This window comes from Pistacia vera, unplaced genomic scaffold (genome assembly GCF_008641045.1).
Source record: "Pistacia vera cultivar Batoury unplaced genomic scaffold, PisVer_v2 Contig109, whole genome shotgun sequence".
NCBI lineage: Eukaryota > Viridiplantae > Streptophyta > Magnoliopsida > Sapindales > Anacardiaceae > Pistacia > Pistacia vera.
In genome coordinates, this window is record NW_022195126.1 from 1,735,913 (window position 1) to 1,762,831 (window position 26,919).

The 26,919-nt window shown below is 41.7% G+C and overlaps 2 protein-coding genes across 2 annotated transcripts; both read left to right on the forward strand.

The window, feature by feature from the left end:
- Window positions 1–1,507: 1,507 nt before the first annotated feature.
- On the forward strand, window positions 1,508–3,611 carry LOC116136849. Its single transcript, XM_031422519.1, has 4 exons — window positions 1,508–2,061; window positions 2,184–2,374; window positions 2,449–3,144; window positions 3,229–3,611. Exons 1-4 carry the CDS (start codon window positions 1,508–1,510, stop codon window positions 3,609–3,611), a joined length of 1,824 nt encoding a protein of 607 aa, XP_031278379.1.
- Window positions 3,612–8,187: 4,576 nt separating this feature from the next.
- LOC116136171 (cytochrome P450 94A2-like) lies at window positions 8,188–9,770 on the forward strand. Its single transcript, XM_031421872.1, has one exon. The coding sequence runs from the start codon at window positions 8,227–8,229 to the stop codon at window positions 9,742–9,744; it is 1,518 nt and encodes a 505-aa protein (XP_031277732.1). The 5' UTR covers window positions 8,188–8,226; the 3' UTR covers window positions 9,745–9,770.
- The last annotated feature ends 17,149 nt before the right edge of the window (window positions 9,771–26,919 follow it).

The window sequence follows — 26,919 nt, forward strand, 5'->3', positions numbered from 1 at the left end:
TAACTGTCGAGGTATAGATGTTGTGAATATCTGCTGTGTGTACAAGGCAATGTGGTCATCTGGGCCTAGTTAGTAAATACGCATATAAAACACATATTTACGTATTTTATAAGGGCTGCCGAATTATACGCGTATAATATGAATATCCATATAATTCGCGAATTATTACCAAAAAAAAAGAAAAAAAAAAACTGATTGGTCACCCCCAAACGACGTCGTTTTAGGTGGGTTTGACAAAATCAAATTAAACAAAATCTCTTTCTCTCATCCTCAGTTTTGTAACTCTTTACTCTTTTGACGTTTTCAGCTTTTCTTCAAATAATCAGAATCAAATCTTCAAATTTCAATGGATTGCTCTCTTTAAAGTTTAAAGTTGTTTTAGTTTTCTTTATCTCGTGGTCTTGATCTCTTCTTCTCTTCTCTTTTTAACTCCCTTTCCAGGCTTCAAGTTCGGGACTTCAAGGTACACATTCTTCTCTTCTCTTTGATCTCGTTGGTTGATTGCTTGTGTTTGTGTTGGTGTGTGAGTAGTAGTAGTAGGAGGGCTGGTGGATTGATGGATTTATTTGAAAAGTTGATGAAATGCTTGTGAGAGTTATATTTATATTTGATTGTGATTTTACATGCACAGACAAGGCTAGTAAGTAAAGGATCAAGTAAACCGAAAAAGGCAAATCAATATGTTGCTTTGCAGTCCCTCAAGAGGGTGTTGTCCCTGCCAGTGAGCCAAATCAGACTGAGCAGCAGACAAAGTTCCTTCTGCCGTCTCTCAGACTGAGATCCAGTCCACTCCTGTGGTCTGCCGTAGCTCTTCCCTTGAGCAACACCATTGCGTGCTCCTGCGAGTAAGGCTTCTTGTACTTTGTTCAGTTCTTGTTAGACACTTAGACTTTTGTGTGTTGTAAAGGTGCAGAAGCAGACTACTTAGTTGGTTTTGCTTTTAAAGAATTTAAGGAAAAGAGATGATTAAAAGAAGAAATTAAACGTGAATCAGAAGCTACTAATTAGCTAGTTGCCTAGTTTTGCTTTAAATGAATGTAAGAAAAAGTGATGATTAAAAAGAAGAAATTAAATGTGAAAAGAAGCTACTACTTAGCTAGTTGCTAGTTGTGCTTTTTAAATGAATTCAAGGGATGATTAAAAAGAAGAAATTAAAGAGTAGGTACTATAATTCATTGGTTTAATGCCCTTATTTGGCTATTTAATTAGGAGTTGAGATGGGGTGTATTAATTGGGATGATTTGTTCTTTAGTTAACTTATAAATTCGAACACTGAAAGTGTTTTCAAAGACATTTTGATTACACACAATTTATATAAATTCAGTGTTTTCATGAAAATAATTTACAAAATCATATTTTATCCTTATGACACTAAGTAAGATGTAGAGATTGATAATAAGCAAATCGGAAAAATAATAGTATTAATTTTTTTTTTTATCAATCTTTTTTCCTTTTGTATTTGATGATGTTCTCTTTTATGTTCTTGTAAATACAGACTCAAACCAATATGGTACGAAAAAAAGATAAAATTCGGGAGCATGTTGAGGAGCTCCAAGGGAATAAATGGAAATGTAAATTTTGTCAAAAAGTATTTAGTAGTGGGGCTTACAGAATTAAAGCACACTTGTCGGGAATTACTGGCCATGATGTTGAGATTTGTAGTGAAGTCAATCATGAGACACAAGCATGTGCATTCTTAGCTATGTCTGGAAGTGGAAGTAACAAAAAATTAAAAAGTTCAGCCGGTTCTTCTACTGCTTTAAACTCTAATGATCATGAGGAGGAAACAGATTCACCTTTTTCACCACTTTCTAAGGGTAGCCAAAGACGTCAAAGTCAAGCATCTTTACTATTAATGAATAAGAAAAAAGACAAGGAGTTTGTTGATAAAATGTTTGCTAAGTGTTTTGTGGTGAATAATATCGCTTTTAATGTTGTTCAAACTAGTGCTTTTGGAGAATTTGTTAAGGCAGTGGCTGAATATGGTGCAACATACAAGCTTCCATCTTATTCAACTCTTCGAACTCAGTTAATTCCAGAATCTAGAAAAGGTGTTGATGAGTATGTTACTATAGTGAAGCGTTCTTAGGATACATCTGGATCTGGTTGCACTATAATGTCTGATATATGGACTAATATAAGGCACCGATCTTTCATTAATCTGTGGCATATTCACCTGGCAGTGCAGTGTTTATAAAATCATTGGATGTTTCTCGAGAAATAAAAACTGGGATTTATCTGAAAGAAATTGTTGCTTCTGTGATTGAATCAATTGGACAAGAACATGTTGTGCAATTCATAACTAATAATGGTAGCAATTTCACATCTGCTGGTGACATACTCATTGGATTGTATCCTCGAATGTATAAGACAAGTGTGTTGCTCATGGAATTTAGCTTCTTTTGAAAGACATATATGAAGAAGTTAATTGGGTAAAAGTTGCTGCAGATGAAGCAAGAATAATAGTTATGTTCATGACACGGTACACAGTTCTTCATGCAGCAATGAAAGAGTACACCAAAGATAGACAATTGAGACAACCTTGTGCCACAAGATTTGCTTCAAATTTTTTAATGCTTCAATCTGTGTTGGATTTGGGAAATGAACTTCGACTCTTTGTTGCTTCATCTGAATGGAGGAGTTTTGATTATTGTAAGACCGAATCAAGTAAAAGGGTCACTGAAATTGTCCAGAGTGATTTTTGGACTAGAGGAAAGGAGGTTATAAAAACTATTGAGCCATTGGTTCGAGTTCGAGTTCAAGTTCTTCATTTGGTTGATGGTGATGGATCTACTGCTGGTTATTTATATGAAGCAATGATGAGGGCAAAAGTTGCAATCAAAGAAAGATGTAATAGTGAGGCAAGCAAGTATGGGAGAATTTGGGAATTGTTTGAGAATCGCTGGGTCAAAAACATCATTCATCCTATACATGTTGTAGTTGCCTTTCTCAATCCATCTTACTTTTTCTCACAAAATTTTAGAGGGGATAGGGAGACGAAAGATGACATCAATTTCATTTATGAAAACCTGCTTCTAATAGAAGAAAAGCATCCATTTATGAGAGAGGTTCAGTTGTATTGTAGTAGGCCAGCTACCTTATTTACTGCAACGGCAAAAACGATGTTACAAACAAGTCATCCTCGTAAGTGTTTTAAAAATTTTCAATATCTTTTTTGTACATTGCGTCTCTCTTTATATTCAAGAAAGCTTTTTATGTCATTTGCAGGAATATGGTGGGATTACAATGGGGATGATCTTCCTATGCTCAAGAAGTATGCCATTCGAATTCTGAGTCAACCTTGTAGCGCTTCATCATGTGAGAGAAATTGGAGTGCCTTTGAAGCTGCTCAAAAAAAAAAAAGGAATAGGTTGTCACATGAAATGCTAGACACACTTGTGTATGTGAGGATGAACACGATGATGATGGATAAGTTCACTTCCACGATGAGTCACGACTTGGAACCTATAGATCTTGAGAAATTGGGGAAGCTTCCAGACTATGAATATGAAGAAATTCATATGGACGAAGATGCTAATTCTACACCAACAGTTGAGGGTTACATGGATGACTTAATGGATAATGATGACATTGCTGGTGCTTTTTTTTGAGTTGTTATTGACTTATTGTTATTTATGTACTTTGTGAGTTTTTGTTATAAACTATAATTTGAATCTTGGTTGTATTATTTGTGTATTTTATTTGTTTGGAGCTCTGATTCGACTTTGAATTTTGGTTTTGTTATGACTTATGTGTTTGGTTTGACACTATAGTTTAATCTTGGCTAAATATTGTGTTTGAGTCTGGAGACTATAATTTGAATATCAGTTATATATTGTGTATTTGTGTTATTGGTTAATTGAATACTTTGCATTTGAAATGATATATTGATTTTAACCAGATAGTCCATAAAAGTGTTAAAACTAAGATTGATCTTGCCGTATTTTTCAAAACATATTATTGACAATGTATCGTATTAAACCCGTATATACCCATACCGTATTTTTCCCGTATCCGAATTTTATAGCGAAATTTTTATAAACGTATTTTTCATCTTTTCCATATTATACCATAAAATTCCCGTACCCTTTTTTTGCCGTACCCGTATTTACTAACTAGGCATATGGGTTAGTTGTGCCACCGTAGGGATTCATGTTAGGGATGGTGAACTTGTTTGGCATCTTTGCTAGAGCAATCGCATCCACAAAGGGTGAATCAGAATAGTTGTGGGGTTGGCTTTTCTTGGTTGGGATCGACACTCTAGGTATGTGCCTCATCATTGCTTCCATGTCGACCAGTCTTTTAGCCAGTATCTGCTCCAAGGGTGAGGCAGAGGCCATCAGGTTGGCTTAGTTGGCTTGGTTTCACATATGACTCACACCCAACATGTTGGGATGAGTCGAGTTATATGGAGCAGTTTGGGGAATCGTTCATCATGGGCTACTTGGTAGTTTGGATCTCCATTCATCCCTTCGGGTTGAGTGATTCCGAGCGTGATTGATCGAGTGTTTTAGCCAGCATGAATAGTGAGGGGGGTTATTTGGGAGTCACTCGGTCTGTGAGGATCGATGGACTCGAGCAAGGCGGATTGTAGGTGTGGGAGTCCACTCGCTCCGTGAGGGTGAGTCGAGCCGAGTGGATTTTGATCTGGATGGATTGGTTGGAGATGAGTTGGGAGGCTAAGAATGAGTTCTTGTTGCGGTAGGCTTGGGGTTACTTGGTTGCCTTGATCATGTGCTTGGAAAGGGTCAGCCAAGAGCGGCCTTGTTTGTTATCCGGATTCAGATTGATTCTGGACTGAACCATCCATTTGTGAAGAATAGAGTTGGGATGAATGGGTGTCCACATTAGACGGTCTAGGATTAGGAGTCTGGAAAGGCTGCATGGGCATGACTGGTGTGTGGAAGCGATTAGTCTGTACCTGGTAAGGTTGAAGCTCAAGATTATAGAATTGATTTACCTTTTCTTTGAGAATCTGGTTTTTGACCCGGATGGAGGCGTTTTCAGTATGGATGGTGGCATTTTCGGCTTCTAGTGCTGCGACTTTGTCCGAGTGTTGTTGCATAAAAGCAATGAGAGCTTTGAGCCTGGCCTCGAGACTAGGGTTGGTGTTGTCTGAGTTTTCATCCATAAGGAATTTCCTTGTTAAGCCGTGTTTGAGAGATGAATGATTGCCAGAGGCCCCACGATGGGTGCCAAACTGTAGACAGTAAAATCTACAGTTACGGAATGGGTGGTATGATCCCGTGAAGTTGAGGCCACTAGCAATCCGCTACACTTGGACACACAAAGAAACAAGCATGAAGCCAATAGAAAAAACCGGGGTGGTGTTTGCCATAGGCACTCCGACGCTCAAGTCAGCAAGGCTGAATGAGGCTAATTTAGTGAAGGTAAGGGAAAGAGAGGGTTACCGAAAAAGTTTAGTCAAAGACTAGAACTACGGCAGTGATGTAAAGCTTTCAAGGGTGAGAACTAGGGGTCTTAAGGTGTAATACTGAATGAATTGTGAGAGGGCATGCCTCAACATATATAGTAGTTGTAAGATCTTTGAATCCTAGTAGGACTACGAGTCCATAGCGGTTAAGGTTTAGTGAATAGGAAAGCCTTTGATTCCCTTGCCTTAGCAAGGGAATGAGTCTTATTTAGCCTAAGATTCGGATCTTAGACGAATTAGGATATAGATGGATCTCTTCAAGAGTATTCGGATAGTACTGAAATAGGAAGTAGATGGCCTTGGGGTCTAAGTAAACCCTAGGTCCAGTTGGTGATCTTGGATCAACGGGCCTAGGCCTAGATAAGCTGATGGTGAGGCCTAAGCAAATCGGGGCCTTATTGATTGGGCTCAAGCAGTGAGCGACCTAGTAGGTGTAATGAGCGGACCCAATACGTGAATTATGTTATAGGCCCAATCGGAATTGGGTCGTGGCTTTGAGCTTTGTTGAATGTGTTTTCATCTTCGGGCCTACTGAGGTCGGGGACATTTTTTGGCCCTAACAAGAATGACAGATGTATAGGTATGTTGCATGTTTGGATATCTTGAGATTATTGGTTGAAAAATACAGACTTCGTTGGAAGCTGTGAGATTTCTCTAGCTTTTCTTAAAGCATAAAGGTTAAAGAGGAATCTTGACGAGGACTAATAGGAAAATTTCACATGTTATGATCACTTGCTTGTTGGGTGTTATTCTTCCCACACTCCCAGATTAGTGATCCATGTTAATTTGATTATTAGTAATTGTAATCATGGATTGATCTTATATCTATGAAAGATGTAAAGATTACTTTGGTTCATTATTGATAACCATAATGGCTAAATTGTTTGGTTGAAATGTCATATGTGGACTATTTTGTTTTATTCAAACAGTGGCTACTCTAAAATAAAATATCTGTTTTGATTACTCAAGAGTCAAAGTTGTTTTGTTTTCTTAAGATAAAAATAAAATAAAATAATTAATGTAGCCCAAGTGGGAGAATGTTTGAAAATTTCCTAATTATGGGCTAACATTAATTCTATTTTGGTTTAATAAAACCGAGTAAATGCACACTTAGTCCTACGAGATACTGTTATTGGGCCTAATGTGATCATGTATTATAGCTTAATACACTTCATTATTTAATAATCTGGGTTGATGATAGAAGTGTAGGCTTTTGGGTTTTTTGGGCCCGTAATGGAAGGGACCAGTAAAACGTTATATATTGGTTAGGTCTCCTCTCCGAAACAAAGCGTATGCATTACCCATTTAAAAGTCGTCATTGAGAGCAGATTCTAGAGAGGAAGACCAATCAAGGATTTAACAAATCTTGCACACATCATGGCTCGGACATGTATTCCTAAAGCCCTAAATCTATTGATTCAGTGTTCTATTATCTATGCATGATTTGTAATTATTTAGATGTTGAATTTCCACCTTTTCTAACAATAATAGCTAGTTGAGGATGTTCTATTGGTTGACAATTTGAGGGAGAGCAAAGTTTTGGATGGGACTTGGCAAACAACCTTAATACAGTAAATATTAGAGATAAAATTTGGCTATTGAGTGAGATAAAATTTGGCGATTGTGTGAGGCAAATCGGTGAGTTGGGATTTTGAATGTTTGAAGGGAGGCTTTGAAGGGTTTGTTCTTTAGGTGGAGAAAGATAGAGAGGCGAGTAGCAGTGAAAGTGGAGGTTAGGGTCAGGGTCCTAGGGTTTGAAATAAAAAATGGGGCTTGGCGGAAGAGGAGAGAAATGTCCACATTTGGATGGAGAAGCCGAGAAGAAAGGTAGCCTCGATTAAGACCCACAGAACCTCTGCTGCATTAAGAAACTCTTCAGATTTTTATTTTAATTGTAACCAATTATAAAATTAACTAATATAACTTATTTAATTTATATATTTTGAAAATATTTTTTTTATATTTATTTTTTAAAAATATTCTTTGATTTTTTTAGTTGATTTTTTTGTTTGTTTCACGGCCAGATCTCCATTGTCGCCGTCGTCGACGGTAGTGGCAAGTTACGAGCAGTGGCTTAAGGTGAATGGGGTGTTTTTGTTAAGTTTTAAACTTTTTTTATTGTTAAGGTGTTTTAGCTAAATCTGAAATAGAGAGAGCCAGAATTATTCAAAAAGTAATAATAAAAATAATATTAAAAAAAAATTAATAATTTAATAATATACCCACCAATTTATTCCTCTCAACCAAACATATTAATATAACATACCTATCAATTTATTCTAGTTAACCAAAAACATTTATCTAAATATTCTTAATAATCCTTAAAAAAAAAAATATCTTTCTATTATTATAACATATTCGGTAATACACTATCCTGTATCTAACACAACCTTGAAACTTTCCTTGTCCACTCTCCACAACCAAAGATTCAATTCAATTAAAGTTTCGTCAATTTAAGTGACTTGTCGAAATAGAGAATTTAAAAAGACACGTGGCAGGGCAGTGACGATCTTGCATACGTTTCTTGCATGTATTTTCTAGAAAAGAAGGGAAACCCAGGTTCCGTTTCTTGAATATGATTTTTTCGTTTTCACATTTCAAATTCTCAATCACCTTTTAGCCAATTTGCCAGTAATAGCAAATTAAGGAATCGTGACAGGTCTTTTGAAAAATATCCAAGTTTGACCCATATGACTTTCTCCCTATTTAATAAACCCAACACTTCTCTCTTTTTTCTTCACATCCAAATCTAATTAAACTCAAAAATATCACAACTTTAATCTTTATCCCTCATGTCGCTTCATCTTCTAACTTCGTTTCTCCTTTTAATATTCACTTCACTCGTCTTCTTTCTCATAACCAGAACCAGAAACTCCAAACCTAAAGGTTCATCATCTTCATATCCTTCCACTAATGTAATTCTTCCAAAGTCCTACCCAATAGTGGGCTCTTATTTCTCTTTTCTAGCCAACCAAAACCAGTTACTCCAGTGGGTAACTTCTATTCTGCAAAATGTTCCTTCAGCAACATTTACCTTGCAGAGGTTAGGAGGCCAGGTCACTATCTTGACAGCCAATCCCGCTAATGTCCAACACATCCTCAAAACTAACTTCTACAATTACCCAAAAGGCGCCGCAAATCAAAAAATTCTATTCGACCTTCTCGGTCATGGTATTTTCAATATTGACGGGGAACAATGGAAGTTTCAAAGACAAATTTCAAGCCACGAATTCAATACAAAATCCCTCCGTAAATTTGTGGAAACTGTCGTTGAAACTGAGCTCTCCTATCGCCTTATTCCCATTCTTGAAACCGCGGCTGCCAATAAAAAGGTGCTTGATTTTCAAGATGTTCTTCAAAGATTTGCTTTTGATAATATATGCAAGATCGCTTTTGGGTACGATCCGGAATATCTATTGCCATCTTTTCCAGAAACCGAGTTCGCACGAGCTTTTGACGAGGGTGTTAAAATAAGCAGCGAAAGATTTCGAGCGACTTTACCTATAATCTGGAAAATTAAACGGCTTCTCAATATTGGCTCGGAAAAGCGTCTAAAACTTGCAGCTTCTGAAGTCCGAGAATTCTCAAAGAACATCATAAAAGAAAAGAAACTAGACCCTGGTGAGTCTTTGGATCTTTTGTCACGATTCTTGAGTTCGGGCCAATACGACGATGACTTTGTCACTGATATAGTCATCAGCTTCACACTCGCCGGTCGAGACACTACTTCAGCCGCTTTGACGTGGTTCTTCTGGCTCATCTCAAAACACCCTGAAGCCGAAAAAGAAATTCTCAACGAAATCAAAGAAAAATCAAACACGCCAGTTTATGAAGACATCAAAGATATGGTGTACACGCACGCATCACTCTGCGAGAGCATGAGATTCTACCCACCTGTTCCTGTAGACTCCAAGGTAGCGGAGAACGACGACGTATTGCCGGACGGGACGGTTGTGAAGAAGGGCATGCGAGTGGCGTATCATCCGTACGCGATGGGGAGAATGGAGAAGCTGTGGGGAAAAGACTGGAGCGAGTTCAAGCCAGAGAGGTGGTTGAAGAGGGAAGAAGAGGACACGTGGAGCTTTGTGGGGAGGGATTCATATACATATCCGGTGTTTCAGGCAGGACCGAGGATTTGTTTAGGGAAGGAGATGGCGTTCTTGCAAATGAAGAGAGTAGTAAGTGGGGTTTTGAAGAGGTTTAAGGTGGTGCCGGTGATAGAGGAGGGTGTTGAGCCGGAGTTTGTGGCGCATTTGACGGCCAAGATGAAAGGTGGGTTTCCGGTCAGGATTGAGGAGAGGAATGAGTGATTATAATGACGTATGTGTCTTAATGCATTTTTATTATTGTTTGTTTCACAATTATTTAATTAAATAAACACTACTCTTACAGAGTTTATATACAAAGCCTAGCAATTGAAAAGTAAAAATATGAAGTTAATTCATTAATTAAAGGGAAATTTCACCTTAACTTTATATGTAGACTTTATAAGAGTAGAACCACTTTTCTTAGTTATAAAAACATAAGTATATAAATGTAACTACCTTAAAGTTCTTTTATCACCGTTGAATATATATATATATATATATATATAACGGACTACAATAACTATTTTCACAAATAATCAGAAACAGAAATGGAAAATGGATGTTTCATTAGGAGCTAATGGAGTTATTGTAATCGATTTGTCGTTAGAAAGAAGAGTCGTTGAAGAGAAGAGTAATGGACACCTGATATTCCAGATACCTTTTATATATTACCAAAAATAAAATACTAATACAAAAATAGCTGGGAAATCCAAATTATTAGCATAATGATAAGAATAGTCAAATAAAAGATGAATTAAGTAATAAAACAAGGATAAAGGGTTAGAATGTTATTTTCCTTCACATAAGAGATCTTTTCAAACATTACAAGGAGAGAAAGGGTTTATATATATAGCAGTCATTGTCGCCCACTCAACCAATTATATCAAGTTATGATCTTGTTTATGTGTGAAGATTTGCATTGGAAATTTGTATCCATACTTACGTTAAAGTTTAAACTCCAATACTGTTATCAAATGAGTGCTTCCTTATTTTTTTTTTATAAAAAACATTTGTTATCATGATCTGACATTAACAGTTTAATATTTCCAATACAAGTAAGAAACATTGGAATAAAGTATTTTAACCAAATTTAGAAATTACTAGTACGGCACGCCATGCTTACTGATGAAATATTAAAATTTATATATTATTTAAATAGAGTAGTACTCTAATTCCCTAAAGAAAGTTTGTATACAAAATGACTTGATTTTATCTTTTAATTAACAACTCATTTATCTACATTTAACGAGTTGGTTTTATAATTTTAGTCTCTCAATCATACTATACGTCATTCTATATACCAGATTGTGTATATAATTCTTTTTAATAATGTTAAATATATAAATTATTTGTACAAACTCTTATATACAAAGTGATGTGACAATATATGAATGGATAAGTTTATGGATAATGAAAAGACGAAGATTTATGTACAAAGTGATCACTCTTCCATTCATTTCATGTCATATCACTTTATATAAAAATCTTTGTAACTCTAGTTATTGATAACTTATATAGCACAAGATTAATGAATGATTTTGTGTAAAAAAAACGACTCCATATATATTGAATTAATATAAATCAGCAATAAGACATAAAAAGAGTTATGCTAAATCAATTTCTATATAAGAATTTATATAATTTAATTAGTTTATATATGTAATACCACTCATAATTTTTTATATCTTTATAAATAAGAAATGGAAGAACGACATTTTTCCACCTAAGGTTTGGCGAAATGACACTTTCTCACCTATCAAGTTTCAAAATGATACTTTCCCACCATTCGTCAGGTTCTGTTAATATTTGACTGAAAAGACGAAAATACCTTTAAATAGTTTATTTATTAATTAGTTTATTATAAATTAAAATTTAGTTAAGTAAAAGTCTTTACTTGATTATTTATTGGTTCAAGTGTAAAGATATCTTTTTTCCTTTGTTTATTTAATTAATTAGAAATATTGATTTTCTATATTAATTAGTAAAAATGAAAAACATTATACGTATTATGAAAAACATTATAAATTTAGGAAATTATTAAATAATAGTGTTGAGATATTGATGACATTATAAATAAATAAATATTAAGGTCATTTAACTTTAAATAAATATATAGCATTATTCTTAACTTTTTAGGTGGGGTTACCTATTTTTTATTTTTTTATTTTTTAATATTTGACTTTTTGACTAATTAAAAAATAATAAAAAATTTATAAAGTCAAATATTTAAGAGTATTTTCGTCTTTTCAATAAAATATCAACACAAGTGAGAAAATATCGTTTCGCTAAACATTGGGTGGTAAGATGTCGTTCTCCCATAAGAAACATAAAAACAATAGTATTATTTTTTTAGCCATTTTAATGTATACTTTAGTACACAAGTGAAAAAAAAAAAAATAGTGTTTTTTTTTTAAAGCATTAGTTAGATGTTGGATATACTCATATATAATATTTCGATTTACTACTATAAAACCATTAATCAACCCAATATTACAACTTTGATCATATTCGTAATATAATATCAAATTTTATAATAATCACTTAGTCCTATCCTCAATCTGGACCGGAAACCCACCTTTCATCTTGGCTGTCAACTGCGCCACAAACTTTGGTTCAACGCCCTCCTCCATCACCGGTACCGCCTTAAGCCTCTTCAAAACCACACTTACTACTCTCTTCATTTGCAAAAATGCCATCTCCTTCCCTAAACAAATCCTTGGCCCTGCCTGAAACACCAGATATGTATACAAATCTCTCCCTACAAAGCTCCACGTGTCATCTTCTTCCCTCTTTAAAACCCGGACCGACTGGACTAGGACGCGGGGCCTTCTCCAGATCGGGTTACCCTTTCAGCTGTCTCAAGTTTAAAATCTAGCAAATACCCACTTACAAGACCTATTCATAAATAAGACTTTAAGACCATAAGATTCCTCCCCCCAAAAATCCATCCTTGTCCTCAAGAAGAAATTCCATAAAACGAGTCTTCAATTGTTCAACACCTTCCCAAGTTGCATCTGATGGTGAGTGCCCTTGCCAATGAACAAGTATCTCTCTTCGTCGCGTCCGAATTCGTTCTTCAAGTATTGCTTGTGGCCAGGCAGTAATAACATCTTCATCCTCTTGGACTCTTGGCAACGATTCTTGCACTTGTACGGTAGTTCCAACTTTTTTCTTTAAGCAGGATACATGGAAAATAGGATGAATCTTTGATTCAGAAGGCATCTTGAGTTTGTAAGCAATTAGTCCCACCTTTTGAATGATCTTAAAGGGTCCATAATACCTTGGAGATAGTTTAAGGTTTCTTCTAAGTGAAATTGAAACTTGCTTATATGGTTGGAGACGTAAGTACACAAGTCCCCTACTTTAAAACTCTTGCCAGTTTGTCCCACATCATAAAATCTCTTCATGCGATTTTGGGCAATTAACAATTGATCCTTCAGTTCTTTAAGTACTTGATCATGAGCACATAATTCCTTGTCAACTGCCTCTACTTGAGTTGTACCAGGCACATAAGATAATAGAGTTGGTGGAGGACGTACATAAACAATCTCGAATGGAGTCTTCTTCGTTGAGCTGTGGACACTCCTGTTATAACAATACTCCGCCCAAGTAATCCAACGAACCCATTCCTTTGGCTTGTCTCCAGTAAAACAACGCAAGTACATTTCCACTGTCCGATTCACCACTTCGGTTTGGTCGTTAGTTTGCAGATGACAAGACGAGAAGAAATTAAAACTTGTCCCTTGTAGACGGAGTAGTTCCTCCCAAAATGTGCTTGTGAAAACTGGATCTCTGTCACAAACTATTGACTTGGGCATACCATATAATTTGAAAATATTATCAAAAAATATTTAATCCAATTACGATGCAATGTAAGGATGAGATATGGGAATAAAGTGAGCAAATTTTAACAAACGATCCACCACCACAAAAATTGTGGACTTCCCCTTAGAGATTGGTAAGCCGTCAATAAAATCCATAGACAAATCAATCCATACCTGCGTAGGAATAGGGAGTGGTTGAAGGAGGCCATATGGTTTGGTGTTCTCCCATTTTTGCCGTTGGCAAGTATCACATTGCTTCACATATGCGTGAATTTCTTGCTTCATTCCCTTCTAAAAGAAAACGGATTTAATTCTTAGATAAGTCTTGTGATAACCTTCATGAGTAATTGCATGCATCTCCTTCAAAATGATGGGAATTAAAGGAGATCCGGCTAGCAAAAAAATCTGTTTTTGAAAAACAAAACTCCATCTTTGTAGCTCCATGGTCCTACTGCTTCTCCTTGTTGCACATTTCTCATAATGCCCTGTAGAATTGAATTGTTTTCTACTTATTCACAAATAGAATCTACCCATTGCGGAATCGGGCTAGAGATGGCAATTATTTCTACCCCCGTTTCTTCTCTTCATGGTACCGCATCTGCCACCAAATTCTTTTTTCCCGATTTATATTCAATATCAAAATCATAGCACATCAATTTGACTAGCCATTGGGCTGAAGTTGCAATTTTTTGCTCCCATAAGTACTTTAAACTTCTCTAGTCAGTCTGGACTATAAATCGTTGCCCAAGTAGATAATGCCTCCATTTTTGCACTACATGAACTAACACTATCATCTCTTTTTCATAAGTAGATAACAATAAATTTTTACCTCGCAAGGCTTGACTTAAAAAAGCAATTGGGCACTTTTCTTGCATTAAAACTCCACCAATTCCTGTCCCTAATGCATCGCACTCAATGACGAAGGACTTTGAAAACTCGGGCAAAGCCAACACTGGTGCCTTTTTCATGGCATTCTTGAGTTGCTCAAATGAAGCTTCTGATCGAGTATCCCATTGGAATCCATTCTTCTTCAACATCTTTGTTAACAGGGCTGCAATTTTACCATAATTTTGAATGAATTTACGGTAATATCCCGTCAATCCTAAAAACCCGCGAAGGGCCTTCATAGTTGTGGGTTTTGTCCATTTGATCATTGCATCAACTTTTTTCTGGATCCCTAGATACTCCTGCTTGGCCAATATATGTCCCAAATATCTCACTTGCCGTTGTCCAAAAGTACATTTTTCCTTCTTGACATACAATTGGTGAGTTTTCAATATGGAGAAAGTAATCTTAAGATGTTGTAAATGATCTTCCAAATTTCTACTATAGATTAAAATATCATTAAAAAAAAAAAAAAAAAAAACCCAAATGAACTTAAGGAGGTAATCTTTGAAGACCAGATTCATCAATGACTGGAAAGTGGAGGGTGAATTTGTTAATTTAAATGGCATCACCAAAAATTTGAAATGCCCTTGATGAGTACGAAATGCCGTCTTTGATACATCTTCAGGTTGCATGCGAATCTAATGGTACCTCGATCTCAAGTCCAGCTTAGTGAAAAAAATTTCACCATGTAATTCATCAAGAAGCTCGTCGATCATAGGAATTGGAAACTTGTCTTTCATTGTTTGCTTGTTTAAGGCCCGATAATCAACACACATTCGTCGTGACCCATCATGTTTTTTGACCAACAATACCGATGAAGAATAGGGGCAACAATTTTCTCAATTTCAGATTTTTGATAGTGTGGATACCAGTATAGTCTTGTTGACACAAGACTGCTGCCTTCTTTGAGAATTATTTGATGATCATGCGTTCACTTAGGTGGAAGGCCTTGTGGCTCTAGTAATACATCTTCATAAGAGTGCAAAAGGTGCTCCACTTCTTTATTAAGATTTTCTTGCAAAACTTTTATTCATTGTTTTTTTGATTGGCTTATCAAGGGCATGGATATGCATTAAAACCCCTTCCTTGTTTTTTTTCAACTCCTTCCTAAATTTTTCCCCATCGATTAACTTGTCAGGTGGAGACTTTAGCCCTTGGAGAAGAAATTTTTTGTCACTACTCTGAAACATCATCTGCAACTTAGAGAAATCCCAAACAATAGGTCCCAAAGTGCTTAACCATTGGGCTCCAAGTACTGCATCGCAGCCCTCTGGTGGAAGTACGTAAAAGTCCACCGTGAGGGTTACTTTTTGCATCCTCATGAAAACACCCTTGCATTGACCTGGACTGGATAATTTCTCTCCATTGGCTACGACCACTTCAAATTTGCCTTTTGAATTAGGCTTCAAACCAATTTTTGTGCAAGAGCTTGATTCAAGAAATTACGAGTACTGCTGGAATCAATAAAAAATGTCACCTTGTATCCTTGACGCCCAATACTTCCTATAACTCACATGGTTTGATGAGCATTTGACCCACATATTTCATGAACTAAAATTTCTGGCATGTCATCGACCCATGTAACGGTGACGTCATCTTCTTGTTCTTCTTCATCTTCCTCTTCTGGCTCCAATGCTTCAATTGAGAACAACTTTTTGCAGCTATGGCTAGGGCCTTATTTCTCATTACGGTTGTAGCATAACCCCTTAAATATACGTTTATCCATTTCATCTGGAAGTAGCTTTTTAATAGGTAACGATGATTTATTCGGACTTGACTGATTGTTAATAGTCTTCCTATATTAGCTTGGTTGCAGGCTTCATACAATCGAGCTAGGCCAATAGCTGATGACAACGTAGTTGGTTTACAAGCTTGTACGTCTATCCTTAAACTCTCCTTTAACTCGCTCACAAAACACCCGACTTGTTGTTCTGGGGAAAGCTTTCCTACACGTAACAACAATCTTGAGAACTGGATTTGGTACTCCTTCACCATGCTTGTTTGTTTCAACTTTGTCAGTTCACCAAAGAAATCTTGGTAACGGGTCGGACCATATGCTTTGAAGAGCTCATCCACTAGTTGTTGCCAAGTGATGAGTTCACCTCCTAGCTCTTTTTTTAGAACCTGGAACCACAGTTGGGCATCACCTTCCAAGTTCCATGATGTATACGAAATTCGCTCTACCTCTGGTGTTCGGTGGTATTCGAAAAATTGATTGGCTCAACATACCCACACTAGTTGGGTCTTCCTCACTGTCATACTTTGGAAAATCCATCTTCACTACCTTAGGACGAAAAGTTCTAGCCGAGGTAACATGAGAACTAACGGGAATGTCTCTGTTATGCCTGGAAACTAAAGGACTGACGTGGGAGAGTCACGTGAAGGGGACCTACTCCCGTCAGAGTAATACGCACCCGTCAGGTTGCCAATGATATGGAGCTCACACACGCGTCATTTCCTGCAATAAATCGTGCGAAGTCAGCTTGGGAAGAGAGCAATGGGATAAAACCGGATTATATCCTGACAATCATACCAAACCATGGATTTAATGATGATTACACGCTTCGTTTGATATAAAATGAAGAAGAACCCCTTCATTAAGGATTCGGCCATTTTCAACGGAAAAAAACTCTCTCTCTCTGTAAACACATTTTTACTTTTTCCAACTCTTTGTAAGTCAGTCCGCAGTTGCGACCTGACCCATACTAATATCAATACAAATCAGGGACGTAGGACTTGCTACCTTAGCCTCGAACCACTTAAAAAACTCCCTTTGCATTTATTTCGCTTTTATATTTCCATTTTCACGTGTATTTAACAGACCATCAACGTTACGCACTTGACAATTCGTTGGTGCCAAAAACGAGCATCAACAGTTGGCGCTAGAGGAAGGGCTGATTTAGTGTCTACCCTTCATCAGGAGAATCTTCGACCTATGGTCTACAGCAACAAATGGCCGCCAATGAGCCTGAGCAGGTCAACCAGCATGCTGAAGGAGTCCCCCCAGCCAGAGGGACCGCCCTTCCAACATACCTCCAGTTTCGCAAAATGTGCTGGGAATACCCCAGCAGCTCCGCAATGGACCGCCATCAGGAGCTACTGGAGAGGTTCGACAATACTCTCCAGACGGTCAACCAGAGGTTGGACCGTTTGGACCAAGGCATGTCATCTACGACAGCCGGAGCGGTACAACCGCCAAAAATGCCTACAGTCGCGTGAAAGCGCAGCAAAGGGCGATAGCCCTGCCGCGAGCACTGCAGCGCGTAAGCGCAAGGGTAGCAAGTGGCAAAAAGTAAGCCTACGGGCTCCCAAGGGCAGCGAATACGAAAGGCACCCGAGCAGGGTGTCGGCAAAGCTGAGACGGTGAAAAAGGCGATGGGTTATGCGGGTGGCTCCACACATCGCGGGCAGTTCGTACCACTGCGAGGCTGAGACTCGGTGAAAAAGGCGATGGGTTATGCGGGTGGCCCACACTGCGGGGCAGTTCGACCACTGCGAGGGTCGTGAAAGTGCCCCGCACAACCCATCGCCTTCACAACGCCTCTAGTCAGCGTGTGTCAAGTGCGGCCGGAAATGCCGGCCGAGGCGAGGAGGAATCTGACCTCCGGACTTTCCTGAATCGCAACCGAGAAGGAAGGGCTCGCACGGGGAAAGCAACCCCCAATTGGCTCCATTACCACAAATTGAGGAGCTGCAGCGAGCTCTGGACAGGTTAAGGGAGCAGCAAAACGAAGGCGCAGGTCGCTCTACATCCCCATTTTCTCCTGAAGTGCTAGCTGCTCCACTTCACCAGGGTTCAGAATGCCGATATGCGGTCGTTGATGGAAACTATGATCTGCAGGATCATTTATAGAGTTTACGACCTGATGGAGCTCCACCAGGTTTCGGACCTTGCGAAATGCCATTGTTTGGCCGTGACGCTGACTTCTCACGCCAAACGGTGGTTAAGGTCGCTCCCAGCGGGATCGATCAGTTCGTGGCCTTAGATGAGACGACGTTCCTGCGGCATTTCCAAGCCAACCGGAAATTTTCAATGCCTTTGAGCTACCTCGCAACATAAGGCAAGAAAGAGATGAATCCCTGCAGTCTTACATTGACCGCTTCCACAGGGAACTCAACAAAGTGGCTCACGCTCCAGAAGAGTCCATCCGAACTCTATAATAGCTGGAGTTCGCCGCCCAAAGACCTGTGGAAAGAACTAAGGCTGAGGACGATATTTCCCTCACCAGGTTCCATAACCTGGCAGAAAAGTATCTCCAAATAGAGAATTCGCTGGCGGCACTCCGCCGTCGCGATCACGGCATTCCAGCAGTACGCTGGTCGGGGAGATAACAGGCGAGCTGATCGCAAAGGAGACAAGACAATCGTGTGAAAAGGAAGAAACCCCGTTAGAGCGAGAAAAAGTCCTATGCTCCTGTTCCTCGTCGCGACCGGACGGGGCTCATATACTCCGCTGAATGTGTCCATATCAGCAATCATTGATAAGTCCGAGGACCCCAGCCTCGTGGTGAGCCCGAACCATGAAAACCCCGCTACGGCCAGAAACAGCAAAAATACTGCCGTTATCATGGGATAATGGGCACCTTACTGATGAATGCCAGGCTCTAAAGCAGGCTATCGAAGAGCTTATCAAGAAGGGGCACTTCAAGGAGTACATTGATGACTCCCCAAAAGAAAACCAAGGGGAGTGAAAGAAAAAGCGCCGTGATCGTAGCGGGTACGATAGGTGTTAACATAATTTTCGGAGGTCCGCACCTGCGGGAAAACGCGAGGAGCGCAGGAAAGATATGTTCGTGAAGCACACCATGACCCGATCAGGGTGATGAACACTTCGCAGCGACCTCAAAAGGCCAGAAAAGAGGAACCAATCACCTTCTGCGAGAAAGAGGCAGCTCGCTTGCACCATTCTCATGAGGATGCTTTAGTGATCACCCCCCTGATAGGGTGTCACAATGTCTGCAGAATGCTTGTGGACAACGGAAGCGCTGTGAACATTCTGTTCAAGTCCGCTTTCGATAGAATGAACCTGGTCGAGGCCGACCTGAAACCAGCCTTGATGCCTCTGTACGGTTTTACAGGGGATCACCTGATCCCAGCAGAACAATCCAGCCCAGTCCGCTCGGCGACTACGACGAGGTGACTAGGGTTACCGAATTCTTGGTCGTGGACTGCCCATCGGCCTTCAATGGAATCTTAGGGCGACCTCTGGAGAACTTTCAGGGCGAGTCACTTCCATTTATCATCTCAAGATGAGTCCCACTCCATCGAGGATAGGGGAGGTAAGGATCGCAAAGCGATCTCGCGAATGCTATATAAAAGCGGTCCAAATGGCGACAAAGGAAAGGGCATTTCGCGATGTGCGCCCCGCCAGGCCATGGCGATAGCGGATCGAGCCACAGCCTAGCCAGCGGAGGATAATATAGATCCGCGAATTCAGGAAATCCCCACGAGCGGCTCGGTGAGGATCTGTCTAAAGTTTCGGTTGATCCAAAAGAGCCGAGCCGAGTGTTAAAGATCGGAGCTGTCTCAACCCTCAGCTCGTTTCCGAGCTGGTGAGCTTCTTGAAGGAGAACATTAACGTGTTCGCCTGGTCGCACGCAGATATGGTCGAGATCAGCCCAGACATTATTTGCCATTCACGAATGTCAGCATGAAGCCAAGCCAGTTCGCCAAAGAGAAGGGCGATGGATCGGAGCGGTACGCCGCATTAAAATCGGAAGTAGATAACTTCTCCACAATGGATCGTTCGCGAGGCTCTCTAACCGACCTGGGTTGCTAACCCGGTCCTGATAAAAGAAGCCAAATGGCAAGTGGCGTACCTGCGTAGACTTCAGCGACCTGAACAAAGCTTGCTCAAAAGACAGCTTCCCCCTGCCAAGATCGACCAGCTCGTTGATGCCACCTCGGGGCACGAGCTGTTAGCTTCATGGATGCATACTCGGGATACAACCAAATCCTGATGTATAAGCCAGATGAGGAGCATACGACCTTCATTACGGACCGGGGGTATACTGCTACAAAGTCATGCCCTTCGGCCTCAAGAATGTGGGTGCGACATATCAGAGGTTGGTCAACCGAATGTTCTCCGACCAGATCGGGAGGACAATGGAGGTCTATGTGGACGACATGCTGGTCAAATCCCAAGTCGCCTCAAAGCAATTACGCATTCCGCTGAGATGTTGACATACTCCGGCTCTACAGAATGAAGCTGAACCCTCTCAAATGTTCATTCGGGTATCGTCAGGAAAGTTCCTGGGATATATAGTCAATCCAGGGGCATAGATAAAAAAACCCTGAAAAGATTCAAGCTCTGCTCGATATGGAGAGCCCGACCAGCAAAAAACAGGTCATGGTTGAATGGGCGAATAGCGGCACTCAGTCGCTTCATATCAAGGCTAAAGACCGCTGTTCACCATTCTTCAATGTTTTAAAGGCCATAAGAAATTCGAGTGGACTTCCGATGCGAGCAGGCATTCCGAGTATAAAGAGCGATCTCGGGAAGCACCTCTCCTCTCTAAGCCTCTTCCACAGGAAATCCTACTCATCTACCTGTCCGTGTCTCAGTTCGCGGTCAGTGCAGCTTTAATATAGGAAGAGGAAAAAGCTCAGTGGCCAGTGTATTATGCAAGTAAGCTTATCGGATGCCGAGATGCGGTATCCGAAAATGGAGCGACTAGCTTTCGCTCTGTTGGTCGCGTCCAGAAAGCTGCGACCTTACTTCCATGCTCATACAATCAATGTAATGACAAGTTACCCTCTCAGGCAGGTCCTCCAGAAACCAGAGGCCTCAGGTAACTGCTCAAAGGGCTATGGAGCTGAGCTAGTTCGACCTAAAGATACGCCCCAGGTCGACCATCAAAGGGCAGGCTGTCGCAAACTTCATCTCGAAATTTTCCTATCTCCAAGCGAGCAACAGCCTAGCGAAGTCGGGCAAGATACTATTCAGAACTTGTCGACCTGAATCTCTACGTCAACGGGTCCTCAAAGGGAAAAGAGCCGTGCGGGTCTTCTCTGGTGAGCCCGAGGGGTCGAATTCATGGTATTCTCTGGTTTGGGTTTAAGGCGACCAACAATGAGTCCGAGTACGAGGCCTTGCTCGCCGGGTTGTGACTCGCAAAGAAATGGGTGCAACCACGATCGGCATTTACAGCGCTCTATGCTGGCTCAACAGATTTGGGGGAATACCAAGCCAAGGAAGAGAACATGGTCCGCTACCTGAAAGAAGCTAAGGTCCTCTGGGGTCGTTTAAGCACTTTGAAATCGCTCAGATCCCCAGGGAGAGCAACTCTATAGCGAACGCCTTGGCAAAGATAGCCTTATCATTAGATTCTGAGGCTCCCGATAGCATTCTGTTCGTTTCGTCGATGCTCGACTATCAGCTCGACCGAACAGGCGTGAATGTGGTTCAAACCAGATTCTTGGAGACTCCCATTGTCCAGTACCCAAGGATGGGTATCTGCCGAGCGACAAGGTCGAGGCAAGGGTCCTGGAGTAAGGTCTGCTGTTTCACACTCATCGGGGATCAGCTGTACAGGAGAGGATTCAGTGCCCTCTCTCCTCCGATGTGTAACCAGTGAAGAAGCAGACTACATCATGACGGAAATTCATGAAGGGATCTGCGGTAACCACACAGCAGCTCGATCTCTTGCGAACAAGGTCGTTCGCTAGGGATATTATTGGCCCGAATCCAGAAGATGCATATGACTTTGTCAAGAAGTGCGACAAGTGCCAGCGGTTCGCGAACATTCCGCGAGCCCCGTCTCACGAGCTGATTACCATGTCTAGCCTAGCCATTTTCCATGTGGGGGATCGACTATCGGCCCCATGCCAGTTGGAAAGGGAGGGGTCAAGTATGCCATGGTCGCGGTAGACTATTTCACAAAATGGGTTGAAGGAACCACTAGCCGCCGATCACGACCAGAAAGCTGAAAGACTTCGTTTCAAGAACGTAGTGCGCCGCTATGGAATTCCCACACCTCATCTCAGATAATGGAAAGCAATTCGATAATGAGGAGTTCAAGCAGTTCTGCGACGAGCTGGGCATCCATAAAAAATTTGCCTCAATCGCCAGACCGCAAGCAAATGGCCAAGTGAAGCAGTCAACAAGACCATCAAGCACACTCTGAAGGCCAAGCTCGGGGCAGCCAAAGGAAATTGGGCTGATGATCTCCCGAAGTCTTATGGGCGTACAGGATAACTCCAAAACCTCCACCTGGAAACCTCTTTTTCGCTAGCCTATGGCGTGAAGCAGATCCCTGTAGAGGTCGGAACTGATTCTCTTGGAGGGACTTGTACAAGGGATGAAAAACGAAGCAACTTATGAGAGCAAGTTTGGATCTGGTCGAAGAGCATTGCAACAAGGCTTGCTAAGGATAGCAGCCTACTAGCAGCGAGCAAAAGGTTCTTCAACTCAAAGGTCAGGCGAAGAGACTTCCAGGTCGGAGACCTTGTGCTAAGGAAGTTCTCCTCGGGACCAGAGAGCCAAGTCGGGGGGACTAGGACCTAACTGGGAAGGTCGTACCGGGTCGACAAAGTAATCAGACCGGAGACCTACATCTCAAAAGATTGAACGGCCAAAGTACCCCGAGCTTGGAATGCCGAGCACCTCGCCATACTATCAGTAATCCCGAACTCAGCTCTCCGTTTTTGTAATTTCTTTCAAGTATTAATTGTTCGCTCAAAAGTTCGCATATATTTGTTCGATGTAAGAATTATATGTAATCGCTTATGTAAATCACAATTGTAAAGTGTACATATATATGAAAAAGCGAACTGCATTGTAAAGAAAATATCTCATTATGTAAGTCAAAAGACCCGATTACGATGGGGGCAATTCATTACAATAGGCTGGTCGGGGGGATCCTTCGAGCCGGAACCACTGCCTGGGGGCCTGAGCGGCCGCGGCGGTCTGGTCGTCCTCCTCGGCCATGATCCGCAAGGTTGCCTGCAACCTCGGGAGGTGGGACAAGTCCAAATCCGGGTTCCTTGCTCGCAGGGTGTAGATGGACCCGATTGCCCAGTCCGCGGCCTTCTCCTCATTCCTCTGACTGATTCTGCATTTCTTCAGTCAGAGAAGGATTCTCTCCGACTTCCTGGAGTCAGCCTCAAGTGCTACCTTTCCTGTTCGGAGGCCTCCCTATCTCTTCAGCTCGCTGAGCCCGAGCGAGATCGCCTGGATCTCCTGGTCTTCTCTCCGACCTCCTTAGAGAGCCTAGCGGTTGTCCTTGAAGTTCTTGACTTCCTCCGCACGTCGACGAGCTCCGTTCTGGAAGTCCACTGTTGTAAAGCAGCATCTTTTTGGTCAGATACCGTTCGCGCGCTTCGAACGCTTGAGTTCTTTCGCTCAACGGACTCCAAGCTCTGCTTCAGCTTTGCGACTCTTCCTACAGGTCGCTTGTCCCCTTGGCGGCCCCCAGCTCGTTTTTCCATGGACATCCTCATCGCGAGCAACGCCTGCGAGCAAGATATGAGTTAGAAATAAACCAGAATGAAATTTCAAGTACAGCCGGTTACCTTGCTCAGATGCTGGAACGACGTGGTCATCGGTCGTCGCCCGTGTCGGCAAACTCGTCGTACGACTCCAATAGCTCGCACTCGAGCAGGCCATAGACTATGGCTGCAGGTATTGGGCAGACTCCCCAATGAGTCTAGAACCGGCGCGTCCTTCGCCTGCAGCAGCAGCGACACGCCTCGCCCACGGGCTCCTTGCGACCTCCTGGATTCCTAGCGCGACCTCAGAGGCTGTTCCTCAGATTCGGTCTCCGACTCTTTGGGCTGAATCTGCTTCCTCTTCTTGACCTCTGGCCGGAGCCTTCCGCTTTGGGCAAGAGTTGGCGCTCGAGGGCCTGTTTCGTCCTAGTCGCTTCTTGCCAGGATGGGGCTGGGAAGCCAGGACTGTTCACACGGCTGTGCCGGGATAGGACGAGCAGCTTCGGCCGCCCTTCTCTCCTCGATCGAGGGAAGACGAATGGTGCTCGGCGAGAACTGCCCGGACTCCTTTGGAGGCATCGTTCCTGCATTTAAGTTCGTTAGTAACGAAATCATTCTACGACCAGAAGGGAAACAGTATAATTTACCTTCTAGGGGTTCTAAAGACGCCTTGTCGCGGAAAAACCCGTACTTCTGCAGTTCGCGATCGTCACAGCTTCCTGCGTCCCGGCTCTCCTCGTCCAGTACTCCACAAGGATACGAGCCTGTTTGGGTAAGCGAGTAGTTTTGGCTGGTCGTTCTGTTAACTGCAAAAGAAAACAGGCGTTACTACTGATCATGCGAGCAGATAATGAACCCAGCAAAAGGAAACCTACTTTGATCCTGAAAACGGCAGTAGCCGTCGTAAAAGAAAAAGAAGAACTTTTTCTCGTAGCCCCCGCATTGCTGGGATAGCTGTGTATCCCCGCGGCAATGGTAGGTCACCGAGGACAAATAGTACGAGTCCTTGTCCCTGCTCTTTTGGATAATAGGGATGCCGAGCTCCACTGCGTTGGCTCGCCCAAGCCGCTTTGGCAGCACGCAAGTACATCGCGACAGCGATGACGTATGCGTTTGGCGTCAGCTGCATCGGTGCGATCCCGAAATGATCCAGGACCGACCTGATGAAAGGATGGAAGGGAATCCTCCCTCCACCCTTGAAGATCTCTTCAAAGATCGCGGCAAGGCCATCAGCCGGGGTCGTGACGGCCTAGGTGGTCGAGGAACACCTCTGCACGGATGTCAAATTCTCTTTATTCATATATTCCTCGGTGGTGAGAACCGGTAGACATCGAGGGCTGCGTCCTCGGAGCTCCACCGAGGACGAGCTGGCTCTCCTCGGGTCTGGATGTTGACGATTCCATTCCAGTCTGCAACATGGACAGACACGGTCATTTTGGCCTTTGTGTTTGTCCCGTGCGGCAGCAGGGGACAAATTCTTAAACCCTAACAGTAACTCGAGCCGCCGTCACGGCTCGAATCAATGACGGCGTCACGTCTTGGGAACACCAGGAGACCAAAAGCCATCGCCCAACCAAGCAAATGCAAAGAAAAAGAAGAAGAAGAGAATCTACCTTCTGGGATGAGTAACCGAGACCGAAACTCGTTTCAGTTGCCTGAGAAGCGCCGATCGGAAAAGGATGGTTTTGGTTTGCTAAGCTGTGCACTCGAAACAAAAGGATTTCGGTGACTCATCTGAAAAATGCGAGTTTTTATACGGATTGCGAATCTACGGTTACCACCTCTCGGAACCGAAATGACAGCCCACTCTCTCTCTGCATTAATGCGCCCCACGGCATTAAATGGGTGATAATAGTCATCGTTTCGAATGCGCTGCGCAACTAATGCTGTCAAAACGGCATGGGTCAACACACGATGCATTTAATGTGTCTGACAAACGCTTCAGCGCATGCAGAGCGCCTGACAGTGCAGAACCAGGTTCATTGAATTTCTAAGGCACCGAAAGGAGTGTCCATCAAATCCAGGTCGCTAGAATAGAAGATGTCAGGTCGCTTAGGCAAGGAATTGCGCGAGATCGTGTTCGCCAGAGTCCTGTGCCGAGTCATCCACTCAGGTCGGAGCGACCAAAAACTCCCATACGACTTAGTTTCCAAGGTTCGATCCCAAATCTTAAAAACTAAGGGGCTTCGTTATGCCTGGGAAAACTAAAGGACTGGCGTGGGAGAGTCACGTGAAGGGTGGACTGCTCCCGTCAGAGCAATACACACGTCAGGCCTGTCAATGATATGGAGTCACACGCGTCCATTCCCTGCAATAAATCGTGCGAAGTCAGCTTGGAAAGAGAGCAATGGGAATAAAGCCGGATTGTATCCTGACAATCATACCAAACCATGGATTAATGATGATTACACGCTTCAGTTTGATATAAATGAAGGAGACCCCTCATTAAGGGGATTCGGCATTTTCATATGGAAAAAAGACTCTCTCTCCCTGTAAACACATTTTTACTTTTTCCAATCTTTTGTAGTCAGTCGCAGTTGCGACCTGACCCACACAATATCAATACAAAACAGTGGACGTAGGACTTGCTACCTTAGCACGAACCACTTAAAAAACTCCCTTGCATTTATTTCGTTATATATTCCTTTTCACGTGTATTTAAAAGCCAATCAACGTTACGCACTTGACAATTCGTGGTGCAAAAACGAGCATCAACAGTCTCTAATAGTTTTGTTTGCATCACCTGATGATAGGTTTGCAGAAGTATCACTTTTTGGCTACCCTCTGTCAATTCCCGCTTGAAAGTAGTGAACAACTCTGCATATTTTCCAACAAGCATTGAATTTTTAATCTGCGCAGCTGTGAGGTTTTCCACCTTCGCCTCCTAAAGATCGAGACATGCATCAGCCATGCCTGGCTCTATGCCAATTTGTTATGTGACTGTAACGGGTTAGCCGTGGTGGTCTCAAAGTTTCTAAGGAGGCTCCCAAGGCAATTGGGCTAGCTCCCTGATTTATGTTGCTTTTTCCTATTTTGAAGTAGGAATTCAGAGAGGAAAAAAAAAGAATTGTATGAGAGATTTGAGAGATCAGAGAATAATGAGAGAGAAGAAAAGTGAAAGAGAAAATGGAAAGAGAATCGTAAGAGGAAGGAAGAAGATATGAATTATATTTCAAAACTTGACTGACCTAACTTAACTCAAACCACTAATAAATAGACACCTAACAAACTACTATTCCTAAAAAGAAGCCATTAT

Excerpts from the sequence above, each read along its gene's own strand:
- LOC116136849 (XM_031422519.1), top strand. The coding sequence starts at position 1,508 with ATGGTACGAAAAAAAGATAAAATTCGGGAGCATGTTGAGGAGCTCCAA. Across the intron at positions 2,375-2,448 it reads TCCTCGAATGTATAAGACAA|ATGAAGCAAGAATAATAGTT; the intron begins GTGTGTTGCTCA and ends AAGTTGCTGCAG. Across the intron at positions 3,145-3,228 it reads GTTACAAACAAGTCATCCTC|GAATATGGTGGGATTACAAT; the intron begins GTAAGTGTTTTA and ends TGTCATTTGCAG.
- LOC116136171 (XM_031421872.1), top strand. The coding sequence starts at position 8,227 with ATGTCGCTTCATCTTCTAACTTCGTTTCTCCTTTTAATATTCACTTCA.